The 19,933-nt window shown below is 36.8% G+C and overlaps 2 protein-coding genes across 2 annotated transcripts in view; one reads left to right on the top strand and one right to left on the bottom strand.

Moving 5' to 3' along the window:
• Positions 1-4,078, top strand: part of LOC139144650 (tectonic-like complex member MKS1) — a 22,321-nt gene extending 18,243 nt beyond the window's left edge. Inside the window, exons 10-14 of the mRNA XM_070715361.1 lie at positions 321-507; positions 1,053-1,269; positions 1,668-1,727; positions 1,917-1,954; positions 2,664-4,078. Coding sequence (XP_070571462.1) covers positions 321-507; positions 1,053-1,269; positions 1,668-1,727; positions 1,917-1,954; positions 2,664-2,725 — 564 coding nt within the window. The 3' untranslated portion in view covers positions 2,726-4,078. The remainder of the gene's footprint in view (positions 1-320; positions 508-1,052; positions 1,270-1,667; positions 1,728-1,916; positions 1,955-2,663) is intronic.
• Positions 4,059-19,904, bottom strand: LOC139144652 (DNA repair protein RAD51 homolog 4-like). The gene is made up of 9 exons (XM_070715362.1): positions 19,612-19,904; positions 16,331-16,392; positions 14,115-14,233; positions 13,549-13,630; positions 12,820-12,948; positions 10,032-10,224; positions 7,737-7,807; positions 6,568-6,699; positions 4,059-4,829 (listed from the first exon to the last, which is right to left on the bottom strand). The coding sequence occupies exons 1-9, from the start codon at positions 19,691-19,693 to the stop codon at positions 4,770-4,772; spliced, it is 930 nt and encodes a 309-aa protein (XP_070571463.1). The 5' UTR covers positions 19,694-19,904; the 3' UTR covers positions 4,059-4,769.
• Between the last annotated feature and the right edge of the window lie 29 nt (positions 19,905-19,933).

The following is a 19,933-nucleotide window of genomic DNA, read 5'->3' as shown; positions in this document are numbered from 1 at the left end:
GTAAATATGTTTATGTATGATACGCCATTCTAATGTCAATATTTTGCTCGGTATGAGAAGTCTGGAAGTTGTAACATTTATATCAGGAGGACCAAGTAATTTATTCTAACATGGAACTCCAGTATGCCATTTTCTGGTTTGAATGACACTTATTGCATGAACTTACAACTCAAACATCAGACATAAATGTATTTTCATTTCAGCAGTATTTTCATAAATATGCAATATTTTTGCTGATTTCAGGAGTATTTTCATAATGCAATATTTTTGCTGATTCCAGGAGTATTTTCATAAATATGCAATATTTTTGCTGATTTCAGGAGAATGTGGCATATTTTTGTTTCCCATTTGACTTTGATCTGATATACCGCAATGAAGATGTGACAGAAGAAGACAAGTATGTTCTTCCACACTGGCCACAGTTATTTATCGAAGTCTTGTCACTAGATTCATGGCAAAGATATCGCACAGAAGGCTATGGTTATATTGACATGCCTAGTACACCAGGTAAGCAACGACTTATTTTCAAACAATGTAGTTCATGGAGGATATCTAGATGTGTCATGTCAACATAGCTGGAACATTTTAATTATTACTATGTACAATACGACAAACTTATTTTAACTTTCATCAATTGTAAACCTACCTTGGATACAATGTTTCCATCGGTGGTATGGTCCCATATGACCTTTGAGAGCAGTGTGACGACCCCCGCCTTTTAAAATCACAAGAAGAATATGTATTTGTACGAGTACAGTAGTTTACTCTGACAGCATGTGTAAATATAGAAGGGGAAGATTTGGAAGAAAAATAACTAGGTGATTCAACTTTGGCTTTTTCTTCAGTGGAAGGTTGTTTTCATCCACAATATCAGGTCTGCTGGTTATCACCAAAATAAACAGAATAAAATTGAATACCGGTAATAGTAAATTTTCTTTCCGGTTTGAACTCACAATTTACAGCAACCAGTCACCCAGCAAAGAAGCCACATTAAAATCATCCTTGGTACCATTTCTGATTGAATAAAAGACACTGAAATATTTTCATTTCAGGTATGCACACATTAGAACTGACAACATGGCGTCCCTGTGGTAACTCAATGGTTGATCAGATGAGGAGGTTCTTCATTGGTGGATCACCGGAATTGGAAGATCCCAGCTACACTGCTATCCCAGCCACTCAGGAAGGACAGATTCTCAGTAAATTTGGTTTTCGTACAGAGAGTACGGGGTCAGTGAAAATCAAACTCAACATGATGCAACAAAGTCAGTAAGTTGGATTTTGTTGTCCTGGTTTTTATTGATTCAAGTTCATCAGATTTTCTGAAATTTGAAGATCACACCCCTGTAAATGTCAGAAAAAGTCAGTCATTATTACATTTATCATGTTATTTTATCATATGACAACAATTAAAGAGATTTCATGACTTTAAAAGTATACCTGCATAACAATTGTCGAAAGTGGTTGTTTGACTACCAATGCAATATTAGTAATTTCAGTGAGAAGCAATTTCTCATTTATCCACTGATGGAAACCTTTAGAGGACTGTGAATTTGAAAATTTTGTACAGAGATCTTTGATTTTAAGAGCTCTGTGTCTTCAGATGTTAACTGTGATTTTAAGAGTTTTATGTCTTCAGATGTTAACCATAGCTTGTTGTTATTCAGGGTGTTCATGGAATCAACCACTTCTAAGAGGAAAGTTGGCAGTTTGATAGACAGGCTTGGGTGAGTAAAATTCATAGAAAGAATCAATGAATATTGTGTGAAATATTGGTCTGAGACAAAACAAGAACTGATGTATGATAAATCATTGGGCATGTATAGAGGCAGGTAAAATGACAATTTTGCAAACAACTGATCTAAGAAGTTAAAGTATTTCTGTTATTAATTTCACTATGTTTTGACATTTCACAGTGGTCTGAGTATGCAGCATTCTGTTCAAACAGTATTAGGTGAGTTTGAGAAATTATGTCACTGGTTTCAGATTTGTTTTGAAAGACCATATTCAGAGTGACAAAGACCAGCTGTCAGTTCATCTATCTAGCTATTAGTCCATCTATATAACCATTAGTCCATCTGTCCAGCTATCAGTCCATCTATCCAACCATCAGTCCATCTATCTAGCTATCAATTCATCTGTCTAGCTATTAGTCCATCTATTTAGCTTTCAGTCCATCTTGCTATCAATCCATCTATCTAGCTATCTAGCTATCAATCCATCTATCCAGCCATCAGTTTGTCTATCTAGCTATCAATCCATCTATCCAGCTATCAGTCCATCTATCTAGCTATCACTTCATCTATCTGGCCATCAATCTATCCATCTATCTATCTATCCATCAGTCTATCTAGCTATTTGTCTGTCTACCTTGCTATCAGTCCATCCATTTAGCTAACAGTCCATCCATTTAGCTATCAGTCCATCTATCTAGCTATCAGTATATCTTGTTTTATCTTATCTAGCTATCAATAGATAACCTATCACCATTATTTAGAATGACCAGGATATGGTGCTTGCTGTTCACAACTCTCACCTTGCTGGATTCTGATAACATCACCAGCGATGTGTGCATCAGATGACCTTCACTACACATCAACTTGATTGATTGATCGACTGGTACAAATTGCAATGTTAATCGATTCCATGTGTTCATTTCACAGAGATGTTCCTGAAAGCAAGGAAACGAATGGAAGCAGCTCGTGACAGTCTACAAACTCTGTAATCCATCCATGAATTTCAAATTTCATCTCTGTAGTTTATGTAAATCTTGCATTTTACAAGAATTAATGACTATCTGGAGGCTTTGATGCATAATTTATTAAATTGACTTTACCGGTAATCAGTGAAATCAATCAAAAACTGAAATCAATGAATAATTAAGAATAACTTCACAATGGTTGGGTTGGACAGAAATGTCTGCCTTTTAAGATCTACTTTATTGTATAATGTCAGGTATCATTTCTCAGTGATGGTGGATAACAGTATAACAATTTCATTAAATTATATGACATTTTTGCACACTGTCAGATTACAACATAAGTTCATGGATCTACAAATCACTAAAAGATAATTGTTTTGTGACCAAAACACATTTGATGCATAGCGTTGTCACATGCATCATGGGTAATGGAATATCACATGAGTACTTACATCACACATAGTGGAATATTGCCGCTGTGGCTGTGATTTGGCCATGTATAGTGATCTATACAGTATAGTCTATTCAAATAGAAGATTTTTAAAGACTACAGTAGATGTCTGACATACCTAAAGTTCCATCCCATTGTAAACTACCAACACTTCGCCATTCCTATCAAGGTGTCTACAATGCAAGTTATTTTCCACATAGAAGAATATTGCTGCAGTGGAAGTGATCAGATGATACAGGCCATGTATAGTGATCTGAACAGTAAACAGTTGATTCAAGTAGATTTTCAAAGACTTAGAGTAGATTTCTGACATTCCTAAAGCTCCATTGCAAAATAACACAAAACACTTTACCATTCCCTATCAAGTCAGTATTTGGATGAGGTGTTTGGAATCTGTTTGGGAAGAGTGGATATCACAAAATGTTTCTTTGGGATTTTCATTCATCCGTCCTTTTGTCTATCGTCCTTCTGAAATTGACTCTGTGTTCATACATGTAAGTGGGTCTTTATTCTATGATCAAAGAAATGCCACTGGTAATGTGTTTGGAATCTGTCTGGCAAGTTAGTATGGATACTACACCGGATTTCTTCAGATTTTGTTTGTTCATCCGTCCTTTTCTCCATCATTTCTCAATATTGACTCTGAGAAGGAACCTTTATTCTGGCCTCTAAGGGTCTGTAGTAAAGTTACAATGATCAAATAAATATCACTTGAAATAAGCCTTACAGCTGACTCACTAAACATGTAGAGACTTTAATAAAAGTGATGTATTTTTGTTTCAAATTCCTATTTTTTCTTTCTCACTGTTCCAGTAGCTAAGCTGCTGCTATTTATCGGTAAAATATTTTTTGATACAAGACAGACTGGAGAAGTTTTAACGATGTAAATATAATGTAATTTGAATAAAGAATAACTTTTTATTAAATTTCTACAATTGTTCTGATTTCATAAAGAAATGAAGTTGACTAATGAATGATGCAGTATTTTTCAAGTCTACAATTATGAATTACCGTATTCTACCAATGATGATCTCAGATCCTAACTTCACCAAACAAGCAACAATTTGTTATAGAAATGCAATTAGCAATGTTAGATGCACATTCTTAACTGCCATGGGAGATTACATGTAAACATTTCAGATAAGTCATGTCTGACACAATACTAAATACACAATACAACTCCATAATGTTCTCCCCAAAGCACAAACAGAAGATTCTCCTTTCATTTTCAACACCAACCCATAGCACAAAAATAAAAATTTCATTTTATTTGCAACAGAAACCAAAGTGTAAAACATCTAAGAAAACATTTGTATTCTGTAAATATCTTCTTGTACAGCACAAAGTTGACAACTGGAACAAAACATTCTGCAAAAGATGGGTGTGTCCAGCACAGGATGATGTCATCTGTTTTGTGTTCCAGATCAAAATCAAAGGGCTTTCATCAAATCACAGCATTGCAATAGAAAGTATCAGCAATGCTGGACAGTAGTCCACAGCTCAGAGTATTATTACTGCCTACAGTACTCTACCATACAAGATATCACTGCTGCCCATAGTTGTCTGTAAAATTGGTTCCTTGACATAATCCTTACAGTTCATGGAGCACACTCACTGCTACCTGACATCAGTCACCCCTCCATCAGTAATGGTGAATTCCGATGTACTGTACAGTGGCTAAAAAATAAATATGAATACAGTAAACAAAACCGGTTTGGATGCAAAAATGTGTCTTTTTAAAACAACATCAACTATGTATTGTTCAATGACAGAAAATATGTTTGATGAAAACAATTACAGCGAGGGCACGACTTATCGGAACACCAAATTAGGTAATTACCCAGCAACTTAGCTGAGCACTTTGCAATTTGACCTGGCATTTACCTAAACAAGAGTCTGTTTTATTGTCTGAAGACTGATAAGATATCCACCAAACTCAGCAGGCAGCTCCCACTGAGTAAACTGATATGCCTACACAGGAACAACCCATTTTCAACTGGCATCTAGTTCATGGGAAAATTGTGAAAAGGGAGAATAAATATAATGATGTAACACAATCTATTGTAGCTAATTTGTGTCCTGGGCCTGAACCTGACAGGTTTTGCCTCTGTATGTTATTTGGAATTGAAAAATCGCAGCATCCCTTGTAAATCTAGAGTTACAAAACTTGTCAAATTTACCACCTTCCATGAGCCCACCACTGACGTTGATGGAACAGTCCATTTTTATCATATGATTGGATGGTTGCTCTGACAGTCAGTCTTTCTTCAATGTATGTAATTGTGATTAAAAAAGTGGTAATAACATGCATATATACAAAAACAGGACACAAAATGACAGCGGCAAATCATGTTTTACACTTTACAACATTTTATTCCGGCCCTTCAAAACTCTCCCATCAACTACATGCAGCTGCCGGTCAAAAATGTTTTTTCCAGTGTAGGCATATCAGTTTACTCAGTGAAAGCTGCCTGCTGAGTTTGGTGGATATCTTATCAGTCTTCAGACCATAAAACAGACTCTTGTTTAGGTAAATGTCAGGTCAAATAGCAAAGTACTCAGCCAAGTTGCTGGGTAATTACCTAATTTGGTGTTCCGATAACTCGTGCGCCAAGTGTAAAGGTATACTGTCACCCGTTCCAATTTTGCCAGTTACCATAGAAATGTCAAAATTTATCAGACATGCCTTTGGCATCACTGGTATATTGTAAACTCTGGTTAATTTTATGACAAATTTTAGGGTACAGTGAGAGGCAAGAAAAGTTCAGCCATGTCAGGCATCATTTGAACTTAAACCTTTGTTTGGAAAAATTGTCAATACTGACATATTGTCAATACTGATGTAGAAATGAAATTATCAAGGCTGCACCTTTGCCATAAAATGTCACAAAATTTACAAGAAATGCAAGCTCCATTAGTTTTACAATGCATTCTATCACTGCTACTGTAATTATTGCCGGAATACATGGGTTTATGTGCCTGAGAATAGGTGACATTTGGCCGACGCCAGGAGGGCAAATTGTCTCCTGCTGAAAGGGCACATAAACCCATGTATTCAGGCAATAATAATTTTATTACATGCCTCTTTACAGTTAATGCTATATGACATTTAGATACATGCAGGGCGTTTAAAAAAAAATTTACCATTATCGACCAGCATCAAACATTTTAACGAAAGTCAAAATAGTGCGTGTATCCCGCGCATGGATATTTTACTTGTTGCCTTAAGCATCTAATTTGACGTTGAAACTGCCAAAGGGCTTCACTGGACCGGGTGAAGTGGTGGAAACCGGTCAGTACATTGTTCACTGGCCCGCTAACTCCCCACATGTTCCTATTCGAATCAATGCACTGATTTGCACTCTCATCGAGGCATGTAATAAAGTACATTCTCTATCACTGATATATTAATTACCTGTTTTCCAGATTTCACTAAAGATGCAATGTTTTCATGAAACATGACTCTAGTGTGTGGTACAGTCACCCAGTACTTCCCCAGGGCTGGTTTGGTACCACCTCCATCACTCTGTACCACACCGTTTGTCACCTGTCAATGGAAAGATATACAGAAATACAATGACTGGTGACATTTTTGAAATCAGATTTTAATTAAACTGACAACACTGAACAAATCAAGAAAGTAGAAATGATAAAATGTTACTAGGCCAAACAAAACAAATTGTGCTGTTCTGATAACATGGTTTTCAAAATTAGGGTAGATAGGTTGGTAAAAATTTTTTTTCAAAATATTTTTATTTTTAAATACGAATTTTTCAAGAATTCAAACCGTACAGCTGTTAACAGTTCCATCATCAGATTGGATTAGTGGTTGACGTGTATGTTTGTTTGAATGTCATAGAAATTGAACTGGCTGAATCATAATTCTTTGACAGCAAATTGTACTGTTAAAGCACAGTCTGGTTTCATACCTGCTTGTTTTTGGTGCGGTAGTGCAAACTGCCAGTTGCCCATCATCAGAACTTGAAATGCATTAACGGTTTTCTTGGCTCTAGTAATTCCTCAACTTTCACAGTCGCTCAAAACAAAAGTGAATCACGGTCACTGAGTGAATGTATTTCACGTTGAAGTTCATTGTAGCGTTGCCAACTTGGATATCTATCTGCTGGACTTCAAACCACAGCCCAGTCACAATACTGGCTAACTGAACTTGAGTGGAGTGTTTTTTACATTGAGAAAAGTCCTCAAGAATTCGTTTGAAAGTCTGTTTCCAATTTACAGCAGACAACAACCATCTTTCCTTGCCGTGATCGCATTTTCAAAAAATACGTAATACAGTACACATTGTGCGTATCTCTGGCCGCCATATTTTTTGTAACATATGTGCAACAATGAATGACGTCATTTTCTCTTAATTTTCTCTTAATTTCTTGCTTGCGTAATTTTTAGGGTTTTTCTTTCTCTTTAATTACTTCCGCGCCTACATAGCTCTAAAAAGTCTAGGGTCGATGGGTAACAAATAGGGAAGGTTGGGTTATTGGAACAGCACAATCATTTTTGTTTTGCGTTATCGTTAAGGAGACTTTAAAAAAAAAGATCACCTAACAAAATATGATATCAACCTACCACAATAGCCAAGGCATGGTCTGCAGACAATGTCAGTAAGATACGGCCAAGATGTGTCATTAATGAGTGACCTGATGTGAAAAACAGAAAAAAAATATGAAACAATACGACTGAAAACTCAGTCTGTAGTAAGGTACGTGTGAGGAAGAAATTTTGTTTATTAGAGAGCCTTACTCTTTGAAAATCACAACAGGAATGTTTGACTTTCTCTTATGAGTATCTCTGTTATCACTTCAACTCTTTCAACACTGAATCTTGGTCCTTTCCTATTGTTTCCAATGGAACAAATGGATCAGTGCAATTGAAAATAGGGGTGATATACCCATTACTCTCAATACACTGTACTTGGTCGACTCCGTCAATTAAGGCAAAGGTTTGATAAATTTCTGGAAGGGTAAGAGTTGCAGTGTTAAATGTTCAAACAGTGTACAATCTATTGTATAACTCATCGTCAGTTTGAAGTCCACCAAGTATTGGTGACAAAACAGCAGCAACACTGTCTAATATAATCTATGGTATAACTCACCATCAGTTTGAAGTCCACCAAGTATTGGTGACACAACAGCAGCAACACTGTCTAATATAATCTATGGTATAACTCACCATCAGTTTGAAGTCCACCAAGTATCGGTGACACAACAGCAGCAACGCTGTCTAATATAATCTATGGTATAACTCACCATCAGTTTGAAGTCCACCAAGTATCGGTGACACAACAGCAGCAACGCTGTCTAATATAATCTATGGTATAACTCACCATCAGTTTGAAGTCCACCAAGTATCGGTGACACAACAGCAGCAACGCTGTCTAATATAATCTATGGTATAACTCACCATCAGTTTGAAGTCCACCAAGTATTGGTGACACATCAGCAGCAACGCTGTCTAATATAATCTATGGTTAACTCACCATCAGTTTGAAGTCCACCAAGTATCGGTGACACATCAGCAGCAACGCTGTCTAATATAATCTATGGTTAACTCACCATCAGTTTGAAGTCCACCAAGTATCGGTGACACATCAGCAGCAACGCTGTCTAATATAATCTATGGTTAACTCACCATCAGTTTGAAGTCCACCAAGTATCGGTGACACAACAGCAGCAACGCTGTCTAATATATCTATGGTTAACTCACCATCAGTTTGAAGTCCACCAAGTATCGGTGACACATCAGCAGCAATGCTGTCTAATATAATCTATGGTTAACTCACCATCAGTTTGAAGTCCACCAAGTATCGGTGACACAACAGCAGCAACACTGTCTAATATAATCTATGGTATAACTCACCATCAGTTTGAAGTCCACCAAGTATCGGTGACTCAACAGCAGCAATGCTGTCTAATATAATCTATGGTATAACTCACCATCAGTTTGAAGTCCACCAAGTATCGGTGACACAACAGCAGCAATGCTGTCTAAAATAATCTATGGTATAACTCACCATCAGTTTGAAGTCCACCAAGTATCGGTGACTCAACAGCAGCAATGCTGTCTAATATAATCTATGGTATAACTCACCATCAGTTTGAAGTCCACCAAGTATCGGTGACTCAACAGCAGCAATGCTGTCTAATATAATCTATGGTATAACTCACCATCAGTTTGAAGTCCACCAAGTATCGGTGACACAACAGCAGCAACACTGTCTAATATAATCTATGGTATAACTCACCATCAGTTTGAAGTCCACCAAGTATTGGTGACATATCAGCAGCAACACTGTCTAATATAATCTATGGTATAACTCACCATCAGTTTGAAGTCCACCAAGTATTGGTGACACAACAGCAGCAACACTGTCTAATATAATCTATGGTATAACTCACCATCAGTTTGAAGTCCACCAAGTATCGGTGACACAACAGCTAGCAGCAATGCTGTCTAAAATAATCTATGGTATAACTCACCATCAGTTTGAAGTCCACCAAGTATCGGTGACACAACAGCAGCAACGCTGTCTAATATAATCTATGGTATAACTGACCATCACTTTGAAGTCCACCAAGTATCGGTGACATATCAGCAGCAACACTGTCTAATGTAATCTATGGTATAACTCACCATCAGTTTGAAGTCCACCAAGTATCGGTGACACAACAGCAGAAACGCTGTCTAATATAATCTATGGTATAACTCACCATCAGTTTGAAGTCCACCAAGTATCGGTGACACAACAGCAGCAACACTGTCTAAAATAATCTATGGTATAACTCACCATCAGTTTGAAGTCCACCAAGTATTGGTGACACAACAGCAGCAACGCTGTCTAAAATAATCTATGGTATAACTCACCATCAGTTTGAAGTCCACCAAGTATCGGTGACACAACAGCAGCAACACTGTCTAATATAATCAACTTGAGAGAGACGTAAAAACTGTCACTGCCAGAAACCACTGCAGTTCGAGTTTCTTCAAGACACTTGATAACTTCAAAGATGTCAAATGCAAGACTGCAACGTATCTTAGAAAATGCCGATGCTTTGCCCTGATGAGTTTAAGTGAAACAAAATCAACAACACAGGGCCAAAGTCCCTGAAGCTACTATAGACATGGATACAAAATTAAGTATTTCCTGACTGTATGAAATTATCTCACTTAGGTCATCCTAGGGACTTGTAAACCAAATATTAAGCTGTCTGACCAGCGGTTTTGAAAAAACAAGCGACTCAACAGTTGACAGAGCTCTGCTGTGTTATGTAGAGAAGAACCTTTTGTGACACATGTATTGATGAAGAAGGTGGATATCTTTGATAGCTCATTTCAGGATGGCCTGACCAAAAATGGAAAAAAAAAATCCGTAAAAATACAGATTTGCATATTTTAACAAATCTAAGTTGGGTTATCCCTAGGGACCTGTATACCAAATAACAAAGCTGTCTCACCAGTGGTTATGAAGAAGATTTTTTACCAAAAACGCCTTTTTTGGCGCTAATTTGCATATTTTCAACAATATCACAAATAGTTTCTCAAAATCATATTTTCATCCACACAACAAATATCAAATCAGGAAGTACTGTAGTTGTCAAGATATTTGAGTGGACGGATGCCTCACAAACGGACATACATACATACATACATACATACATACATACATACATACATACAGACTGACGGTGCACGCAGGACGGATACCCATCCCAATAGCTTCTATAGACTATATTAGTCTATAGTAGCTAATAAACGAGAGTTAATTACATTCTAATTAAAGTAAACAAGACTTGCTTAAATCAAGATTTACGTCATAAAAAAACAGCATATCTGTCAGGTTATAAAGAATCTTAAGCTGGTTACCTTTATCAGTATTTTCATTTTAACTTTCAAATTAATATTGTAAGTAAGTTCTGTTGAATAAGTTGAGACTCTACATACTCAGAGAAAGCACACTGAAGAGACAAATGTTTGAAACTTAAGAGGTTCAAGGTCATCAAAAGCATTATAAGGAATCATGTAACACTTTCATTGCACTGTTTACACAGATTGCATAATTGCTATAAATAGCACATGAGGAATCTTACAGCCAAGCTTTACCATAAAAACCCTATCACTTTGACCACTCTTTTAATTGACCACTCAATTTTTTTCCTCAAAAAGTAATTTTATTTTATCCTTACCAAGTCAACCATAAATGGAAATTAGAACTTTCTCTATCTCTATTTATTTGACCACCCTATCATGACAAACTATTATGAGCAATTTCTTTTAGATAACATACAGGGCACAATAAATGACGGTTCAGAATATGTCAAAGTTGGGATTCAGGAAAGTTGCCTTTACATGTTTTAATCCTCCAAGATGGTAAGCATTTCACTATGAACTGTCAAAAAAGTTAAACTTTCTGATAATTCTACACTAAAATTATTTTGGCTTTGATGATTTCCTAATTACTTCAATTATTTAAAATCATATTCATTATTTTTTCTGGGTGAATTGATAGGGTTTATACAGTACAAGAATTACATACAATGTAAGTCAAATTTTGACCAAAAATGACAAAAAAATTCCTTAAAAATACATGTTTGCATATTTCATCACAATTTGAACAAATTTGAGTTGGGTTATCCCCAGGGACCTGTATACCAAATAACAAACCTGTCTGACCAGCGGTTATGAAGAAGAAGATTTTTTACCAAAAACGCCTTTTTTGGCATTAATTTGCCTATTTTCAACAATATCAAAAAATAAAAAAAAAAAAAATAGTTTCTCAAAATCATATTTTTCATCTACACAACAAATATCAAATCAGTAAGTACTGCGGTTCTCAAGATATTTGAGTGGACGGACGCCTCACAAACGGACATACATACATACATACATACATACATACAGACTGACGCCGGACGGATACCCATCCCAATAGCTTCTATAGACTATAGTCTATAGTAGCTAAAAACCAGACAGGTCCAGCAAATTTACTTATTTTGAAATTTCATTGACAGCATATTTTGAGTGTTATGATATTTTCTTCAAACACTTAACTTCTTGAGATAAATTGACAACTACAATTGAGTATCCCATCCTAACTTATAAACATCAACAATTATATTACCATGCCCTGCCTGTCGCATTGTGATTGGTTGAGCTGAACCACATGACTGACCACAAATACATAGTAATGGTTTGTTTACATTCCCGTGAATATGAATAATAAGATTAACAACTCAAAGTATTGTAACTTTACAGCTCAAACGTAAATCATAATCAATCACAAAATAAAATGGAGCACTTGTGGGTCAAGTTGAGATACTTTTTCTCTGAAAACATCTCCCGATTTGCCAAATTTTTACAGCGCGTGTGACAGTGCGTCGCATATTGCTAAGTTCTGGGCTTGGCAAGCCTCGCCCATTAATTTTTGGCTTTCCTGTTGCCCATGCCTATAAATAAACATTAATGGTCAGCGCGTCGTCCGTTATTTCAATATTATTTCCTGGTTTTACCTGATAATATTCATGAAAACAAGCAACTAAATTATCCATGCACATTACTAAAAGCTATCATTCAGTGATATTAATGTATTACACAAAGATATTCACTGATATTTTCCGTACATGATAATCCTGTGAAGTAATCTATTCCTACTTGCCTTATCAGAGAGCTGTCTCTCTCTCATGATATCTTCAACTCTCTCAGCACTAAAACTTCCGTTACTGTCAATGTATAGCACATTTTGTCTGGTTGTCATGGCAACACTGGATGCCAGTGTCAAACAAAACTGAAAAAAATAAACTTGGCATTTCAGACATAATGCAACAAAAACCAAACTTTGAGTGCTAACTGCAGGTATTTGGTATTGTTGGTTATCAAAATAATTAAATAAATCACAGTGAACGATTCTCCATATTATTCAATAAAACAATGCCTTGAAGAAAAGAAATTTGAAATTCATTGCAGATTTCTGGAACAAAAGTGAAATGTAAAAATATCATTCTTACATCATTGTTTGGTTGAAGTTTCATAAGCATTTATAAATTGGCATTGCGTCAAAATAAATTGTTTGATCAAGTTCAAATAATTTATCAACTACAAATAATTTATCAACTACAAAAAATTTATCATAATTTTTAAGAAGAAAACTGTTATAAAAATATGAGATTAGTTTCCAAATAGAAAAGAGAATAAAGAGTTAATAAAATAATTCAGAGAATAAATCCTTTGAAAAATTTCTCTTATTATCAAGAATCTGTTAATCAAGACTGAATTCTTTTTTTTAAATTTACGTTCATGACATTAATATTTTTGCAAGAGAATTGCATCACAAGAGAAAAGACATTGTGAGTGTTTAAAGATAGCTAGGATGGTGCCCTAAGAGTACCTGTGTTTTGCCTGTAGCAGTAGCACCGACAATTTCAGTGACTTCAGACGTATACACACCACCATCTAGAAGATTATCCAGGCTGGAATTCAAATCAAATACAACATGTCATGTAATGTAACCATGTGATCAACAGTCAAGTCTTTGAACACTTACAGCGCCCTCTATGACACAGATGTTCAACTTTGGGACGGTGCTTTGACATGGGTTTCTGAAAGTACAGATATGAGAACAGGGCTGATAATAAGAAATGTCTGGACATTTATAAACTGCATCAGCAACTTGACACATAGATACTCAATTATTCATCGACTGAGTCCTTTATATCTACATTCTGGCTATCTTTTGAAAAATTTAATCAATGCATTTTTGTAAACTAAGCCTTTTTATCTTCATGAAACTTTGATCTGAATAAATGATTTGACTTCAGTGTAGGGTTTGTGTTTTATTCAGAGAGTTTACTGACAGCTGCTGTGGAAGAGTTTTGGTCACAGACACTGGCAGCAATATCTTTCTTGGTAGTGATGGAATAATTCACTGTTTGTGCGGTAGATTGTTGTCCATACCTATCACTGCCTGTTGGCAATATGGCTGCTTTACGGATGACATCATCATACAGATCTGTACCATTGATTGGAAATGCAGAGTACTGGGCCAACAATAACTTCCTGATTGACAGGAGGACCTGGAAACAGAATAATAATACACAAGTTTTAACAATTTCACACCAAATTATTGTCTATGTTGTATACGTCAGGTTGTGTATAACCACGACTGAATGATATTCTTAAACTATAGTGTATGTACATATTGGAGGTGGAACTCAGTTGTGTACCGTATATTGTGATTTCAAATGAAAGTGATAAACATCTTATTAATCCAAGCAAAATGAATCAGTGTACAGTATAACACTTACAGTATAACACACGCCCTAACATGCTACATGTCAAGGTCACAATGTGAAGTTTTCTTGAACAAGAACTAAATGTACAAAGACATTTTGCTAAACAAATACACATGAGAGAAAACATGCCTGGACGGAAACATGTAGTATTTTATGCTACAACTCCACTTTTGAATGTTATCGTAGTTTCTTTATGGAGAATTACTGTACAGTGATATATAGTCTAGAAATGTGTGATTCAAGTTCAATTAACTTGAAATAATGTTACTTTGTGATTACAATGACTTGAAATAATACTACCTGATGTTTAAGGAACTTGAATTAATATTACCTTGTGTCTCAAACTCTGTATTTCAAGTTCAGCTAACTTGAATTAATATTACCTTGTGTCTCAAACTCTGTATTTCAAGTTCAGCTAACTTGAATTAATATTACCTTGTGTCTCAAACTCTGTATTTCAAGTTCAGCTAACTTGAATTAATATTACCTTGTGTCTCAAACTCTGTATTTCAAGTTCAGCTAACTTGAATTAATATTACCTTGTGTCTCAAACTCTGTATTTCAAGTTCAGCTAACTTGAATTAATATTACCTTGTGTCTCAAACTCTGTATTTCAAGTTCAGCTAACTTGAATTAATATTACCTTGTGTCTCAAACTCTGTATTTCAAGTTCAGCTAACTTGAATTAATATTACCTTGTGTCTCAAACTCTGTATTTCAAGTTCAGCTAACTTGAATTAATATTACCTTGTGTCTCAAACTCTGTATTTCAAGTTCAGCTAACTTGAATTAATATTACCTTGTGTCTCAAACTCTGTATTTCAAGTTCAGCTAACTTGAATTAATATTACCTTGTGTCTCAAACTCTGTATTTCAAGTTCAGCTAACTTGAATTAATATTACCTTGTGTCTCAAACTATGTATTTCAAGTTCAGCTAACTTGAATTAACATTACCTTGTGTCTCAAACTCTGTATTTCAAGTTCAGCTAACTTGTAATAAAGCTACCTTGTATTCGCAGAACTTGAAATAATGCTAGTTCAGGTTTACAAAACTTAAAAACATTAATGCCAACTTTGGTTGCACAGTACTTGAAATAATGCTAGCTCAGGTTTACAAAACTTAAAAACATTAATGCCAACTTTGGTTGCACAGTACTTGAAATAATGCTAGCTCAGCTTTACAAAACTTAAAAACATTAATGCGAACTTTGGTTGCACAGTTCTTGAAATAATGCTAGTTCAGGTTTACAAAACTTAAAAACATTACTGCCAACTTTGGTTGCACAGTACTTGAAATAATGCTAGTTCAGGTTTACAAAACTTAAAAACATTACTGCCAACTTTGGTTGCACAGTACTTGAAATAATGCTAGTTCAGGTTTACAAAACTTAAAAACATTAATGCCAACTTTGGTTGCACAGTACTTGAAATAATGCTAGTTCAGGTTTACAAAACTTAAAAACATTAATGCCAACTTTGGTTGCACAGTACTTGAAATAATGCTAGTTCAGGTTTACAAAACTTAAAAACATTAATGCCAACTTTGGTTGCACAGTACTTGAAATAATGCTAGTTCAGCTTTACAAAACTTAAAAACATTAATGCCAACTTTGGTTGCACAGTACTTGAAATAATGCTAGCTTACATGTAATTAAAAGTCTACAGAACTTGAAATATTAATGCTAACTTTGGCTTACAGTACTTGAAATAACACTCCCTTGAAATTCCAGAACTTGAAATATTGCTAACTTAGAACTTGAAATATTGTTAACTTTAGTTTATATTATAGATTTTGCATTGCCCTGTAGCTGCTAGGTATCTACCAGGTCATGGCCACCCTATGATTTGAGATATTGCCTAGGGTTTCATTGACTTACCTTGTATGAAATTGAACTTTTCTGAGCAAGACTTTCAGGATTACAGCAAACAAAATCTACAACTGTAAGAAAAACAAAGTTGCATTCATTTCATCTATGAGACAACAACAGCAATTCTACGGAGTTTCAACATCACAGACTGGAGCTTATTACGTGACGACTGCCAAGAAACTTGGTTGACAAAGTCAGCATCAATGAGAAAGGAATTTCACGTTGTCATGGTATGTCAATAAGTACTTATCGTAACATTCTTTCTTATTTAAGTTTGTACAACTCTAGTTCTGTTGATTTGAATGAAGAAGAGAAGATCATTCAAATCTTTACTCAGAAGGATAAACTATCTCTTGTGAAATATGGTATACTTCTTACACTTTACTTACTCCCCCTAACGGAAGCACATACAACTTTGTCAATGTAAAAATATGTATAAACTTGAACAACAGTCTTCTATATGACATAATAAGTATTGTACTCATAAACCAAAGATGCTGTGCCATTGTCTACTTGAACAAGATTTAGGTTGATAGTTTTCATGATAGTTTCTGCACTAAAAAATGAAGTTTCAAGACTCTCAGTTATAGTTTTGAATTTAAAGCGCAGTGGTCGTCGCGCTGCGCGTACGTGATTTTTTTGTTGATAAGCATAAATTTTTGTAAACATAAGTCTTCTCAACTTCAATAGGAGTGAGATGGGAGCAGTCCCCCACTTTGTTAAGGCCTTTGTAAGACTCAACATCATGCAATAGTAAAATATTAAGATCGGAAACGAACTTCAGTGGTGTATTTCTATCTATAAACTCGTGTAGAGCTAAGAACATTGGGACACTACACTTAGCAGGTATGTCGCTGAGTTTACTGCACGCAGACACAGTGAACAAAAAGCTTTGATCGCGCGCGATCACGCTGGTTGTACACAATGCTATGTACAGTACAGTGAAAATACATAACTAAAATGATCAACATTGCCTATATATGTAGACCAGCAACAAGCACAATGCCTAACACAAAAGTTACACTCAAGACCATGATCGGCAAGCCAGAGCAGGACACGGGAGATGTTGTTGGAAGACGGTCACCGCGTTGACGTATACACGGATATAGAGAATCCGGTCCCACAACGTACCGGCCGGCCCGCGACGACTTGGCCCACAACCAACTGTTACTTCTCCTAGTATTACGTGGTAAGAAATACTAAAATGACAGGAAACAATAGACAAAACGAGCGGGTTTTCGCGGCATTTGGCACGAAATTGCACGGCTACACCGTGCATAGACGTATCGAGAGATCCTGTGCCATGGTCCTGTGCACTGTCAGGGCAGTGATCCAACCGCTAGCTGGTGTAGGCCTAGCGGTGCTGGGCAAACTTCGTTGTTGTACCTCCTGATTGCCGGGTAGGTCTGAATCCTCTTTCAAGTGAGATAACCCCCACATAACAAGAAGACCTATGAAAGGTCCTTCGCTTGACTTGATACCTGTACTCGGAATTCTCGTTTGCACCCCAAACGGGGTAAACATTGTAGTTGAGTTGGATTCTCCACAGCCGAGTGTAGCGCGCCATATACCCGGTTTGACACGGACGTTCATACAGACCACGTAACGGAACAGATGCAGAGATGCTTCTTGCTGCAGCGGGCATTGCTCTGCGAGCTGTAGATTTCTGTAGTTTGGGTTGTTGTCTTTGTACTCCTGTCGGGCCTCTTGAAATGAAAGCTCTCGTCCTTGCTAGCGATGTCGAAAACTAGAGCTCGGTCGTTGATAGTCTGTTGGCGTATACATGCGTACATGTGTACGTCTATCTCTGTGGCTCGAGCGATAACAGTAGCCGAGCCCCATTCAACTGATTCAAGAAAATCATGAGCAAATGTGATCTCAATCCAGCGTGCAATTATTGTTCAATATTCAGCAGATATTCAACTAAGATTACTTGACCTTTTATTGCGTGTTACATTTGGTTAGTTGGTACGCTTGTGACAGATCAGCCGCCATTTTAACAAGCGGCAATATCGCAAACATTACAATCAAGCCGTAACATGTGCGGCGTTCTTGGATTTGTTTACAACAGAGGGGGACCCCCTCAGGAGGATGCGCAGCGCGATGACCACTGCGCTTTAACTGAAAACATTCAAATGGGGAAGGGCTATTCTCATCTTCATTAATCTTCATTTTACATCTCCCCCCCCCCCCCCCCCCCAAACACACACATACATCACTTGGGAAGTGAAAATACACTTGCACCAAGGCACGAAGGTAAATCATCAAGTGATGTATACATTTTTTAATAGAAGGATCTGCAATTAGGTTTTAAATGTTTCAGCTTCACGTTTCACATATGACTTTGCAGTTCAATAACCCAAAACTTTACCTGGCATACAAAGCCCCTGGATAAAGTTGCAAGTGACAGAAGAGCAGCGAATTTTTGCACCTGTCCCTTAGGGAAAAAACATTTGATTTTTTTTTGGGGGGGGAGAAGGATTTTGGGGAACAAAAATTTGTTGGCAGGTGAAGAAGAAGAAAAACAAATTGATCCAGTAATATCTTGAGAAAACAAATTGATCATAGCAGACCAAAGAAAATACAACTCACAAAATTTGGAAAATCTGACTCTCGCATTCTCTCATTCTCTGGAGGTGCACTGCTTTCGGTGTCCAAAATTTTTTGAACCACATATTACATGTAAAAAACTGGTAATCAAGAAAAAAAAATTGTATCGCTTCAACATGTTGAAAAATAAAATTGATGCAGGACAGATAATAGAAAAAAATTACTGCCATAATGGCGGGGAAAACAAATTTGCTGCCATACCCATTTCCTCGAGCCCCCCCCCCCCCCGAAATCAACTGGTTCTCCCCTCATTGCAATAATACTAGGATGAGGTTGTGACACTGACAGTAAGGTCGTGTAATAGACAGGCTACCAAGAAATCTACAACAAGCAGTCGCCATGGGCTCACTCTACGTACGGCGACCCTTTGATTGTTATATGGTAATCACAGGGCCGAACGTAGAGTGAGCAAAGCGCCTGTGATTGTTATCATCATACCATGATATAGCCCATGATACAGTAGGAACTAGCCCTACGCCGCCTCCCACCTCCAAAGCCGGACGCTCTCGCCATACTCGTAGGGCTAAGTACGAACACAGTCGCTCGAGAGCTATTCAGCTCTGGGACTATTCGCCCAATAGACGAGAATACAGAAGCGAGAAATTTCTCGCTTCTGTATACTCGTCTATGGGGCGAATAGTCCCAGAGCTGAATAGCTCTCGAGCGACTGTGGTACGAACCTGTCTTCACTCCGGCAGAGTTCAAAGCCTCAAGAACTTCCTTCGTCAACGATGGGCATAGCCCGACCCGTAGAGGTGGCATCTTACGTCTTGGGAGACACGCTTGTTCCGAACACAGTCAAGTTTTCTCTGAAAGCCAACTTCAATTACGTCAAAGTTTTGACATCTTCATTCATACCTGCCGCCAAAGAAGACATCTTGAATAAGATAGCGTTCCTTACAGTGCGCCACCAACGTACAGTTTAGTAGCTTCTTTCGGTTCTAGATACTTTGTCATGAACACAGTCCCTCCACAAAGAGGAGGGACTGTGATGGAGGTAAA

Source organism: Ptychodera flava, chromosome 12 (assembly GCF_041260155.1).
Source record: "Ptychodera flava strain L36383 chromosome 12, AS_Pfla_20210202, whole genome shotgun sequence".
Taxonomy (NCBI): domain Eukaryota; kingdom Metazoa; phylum Hemichordata; class Enteropneusta; family Ptychoderidae; genus Ptychodera; species Ptychodera flava.
The sequence above is the reverse complement of the archived record's forward strand: the minus strand, read 5'-3'. Positions and strand labels throughout refer to the sequence as shown.

Bases quoted from the DNA above. Each gene is read 5' to 3' on its own strand.
- LOC139144652 (XM_070715362.1), bottom strand. From the start codon at position 19,693: ATGCCACCTCTACGGGTCGGGCTATGCCCATCGTTGACGAAGGAAGTT. The intron at 16,393-19,611 runs GTTCGTACCACA...TTTTTCTTACAG, and splicing joins CTCTGCCGGAGTGAAGACAG to TTGTAGATTTTGTTTGCTGT. The intron at 12,949-13,548 runs GTACTCTTAGGG...TATTTTTTTCAG, and splicing joins CTGCTACAGGCAAAACACAG to TTTTGTTTGACACTGGCATC.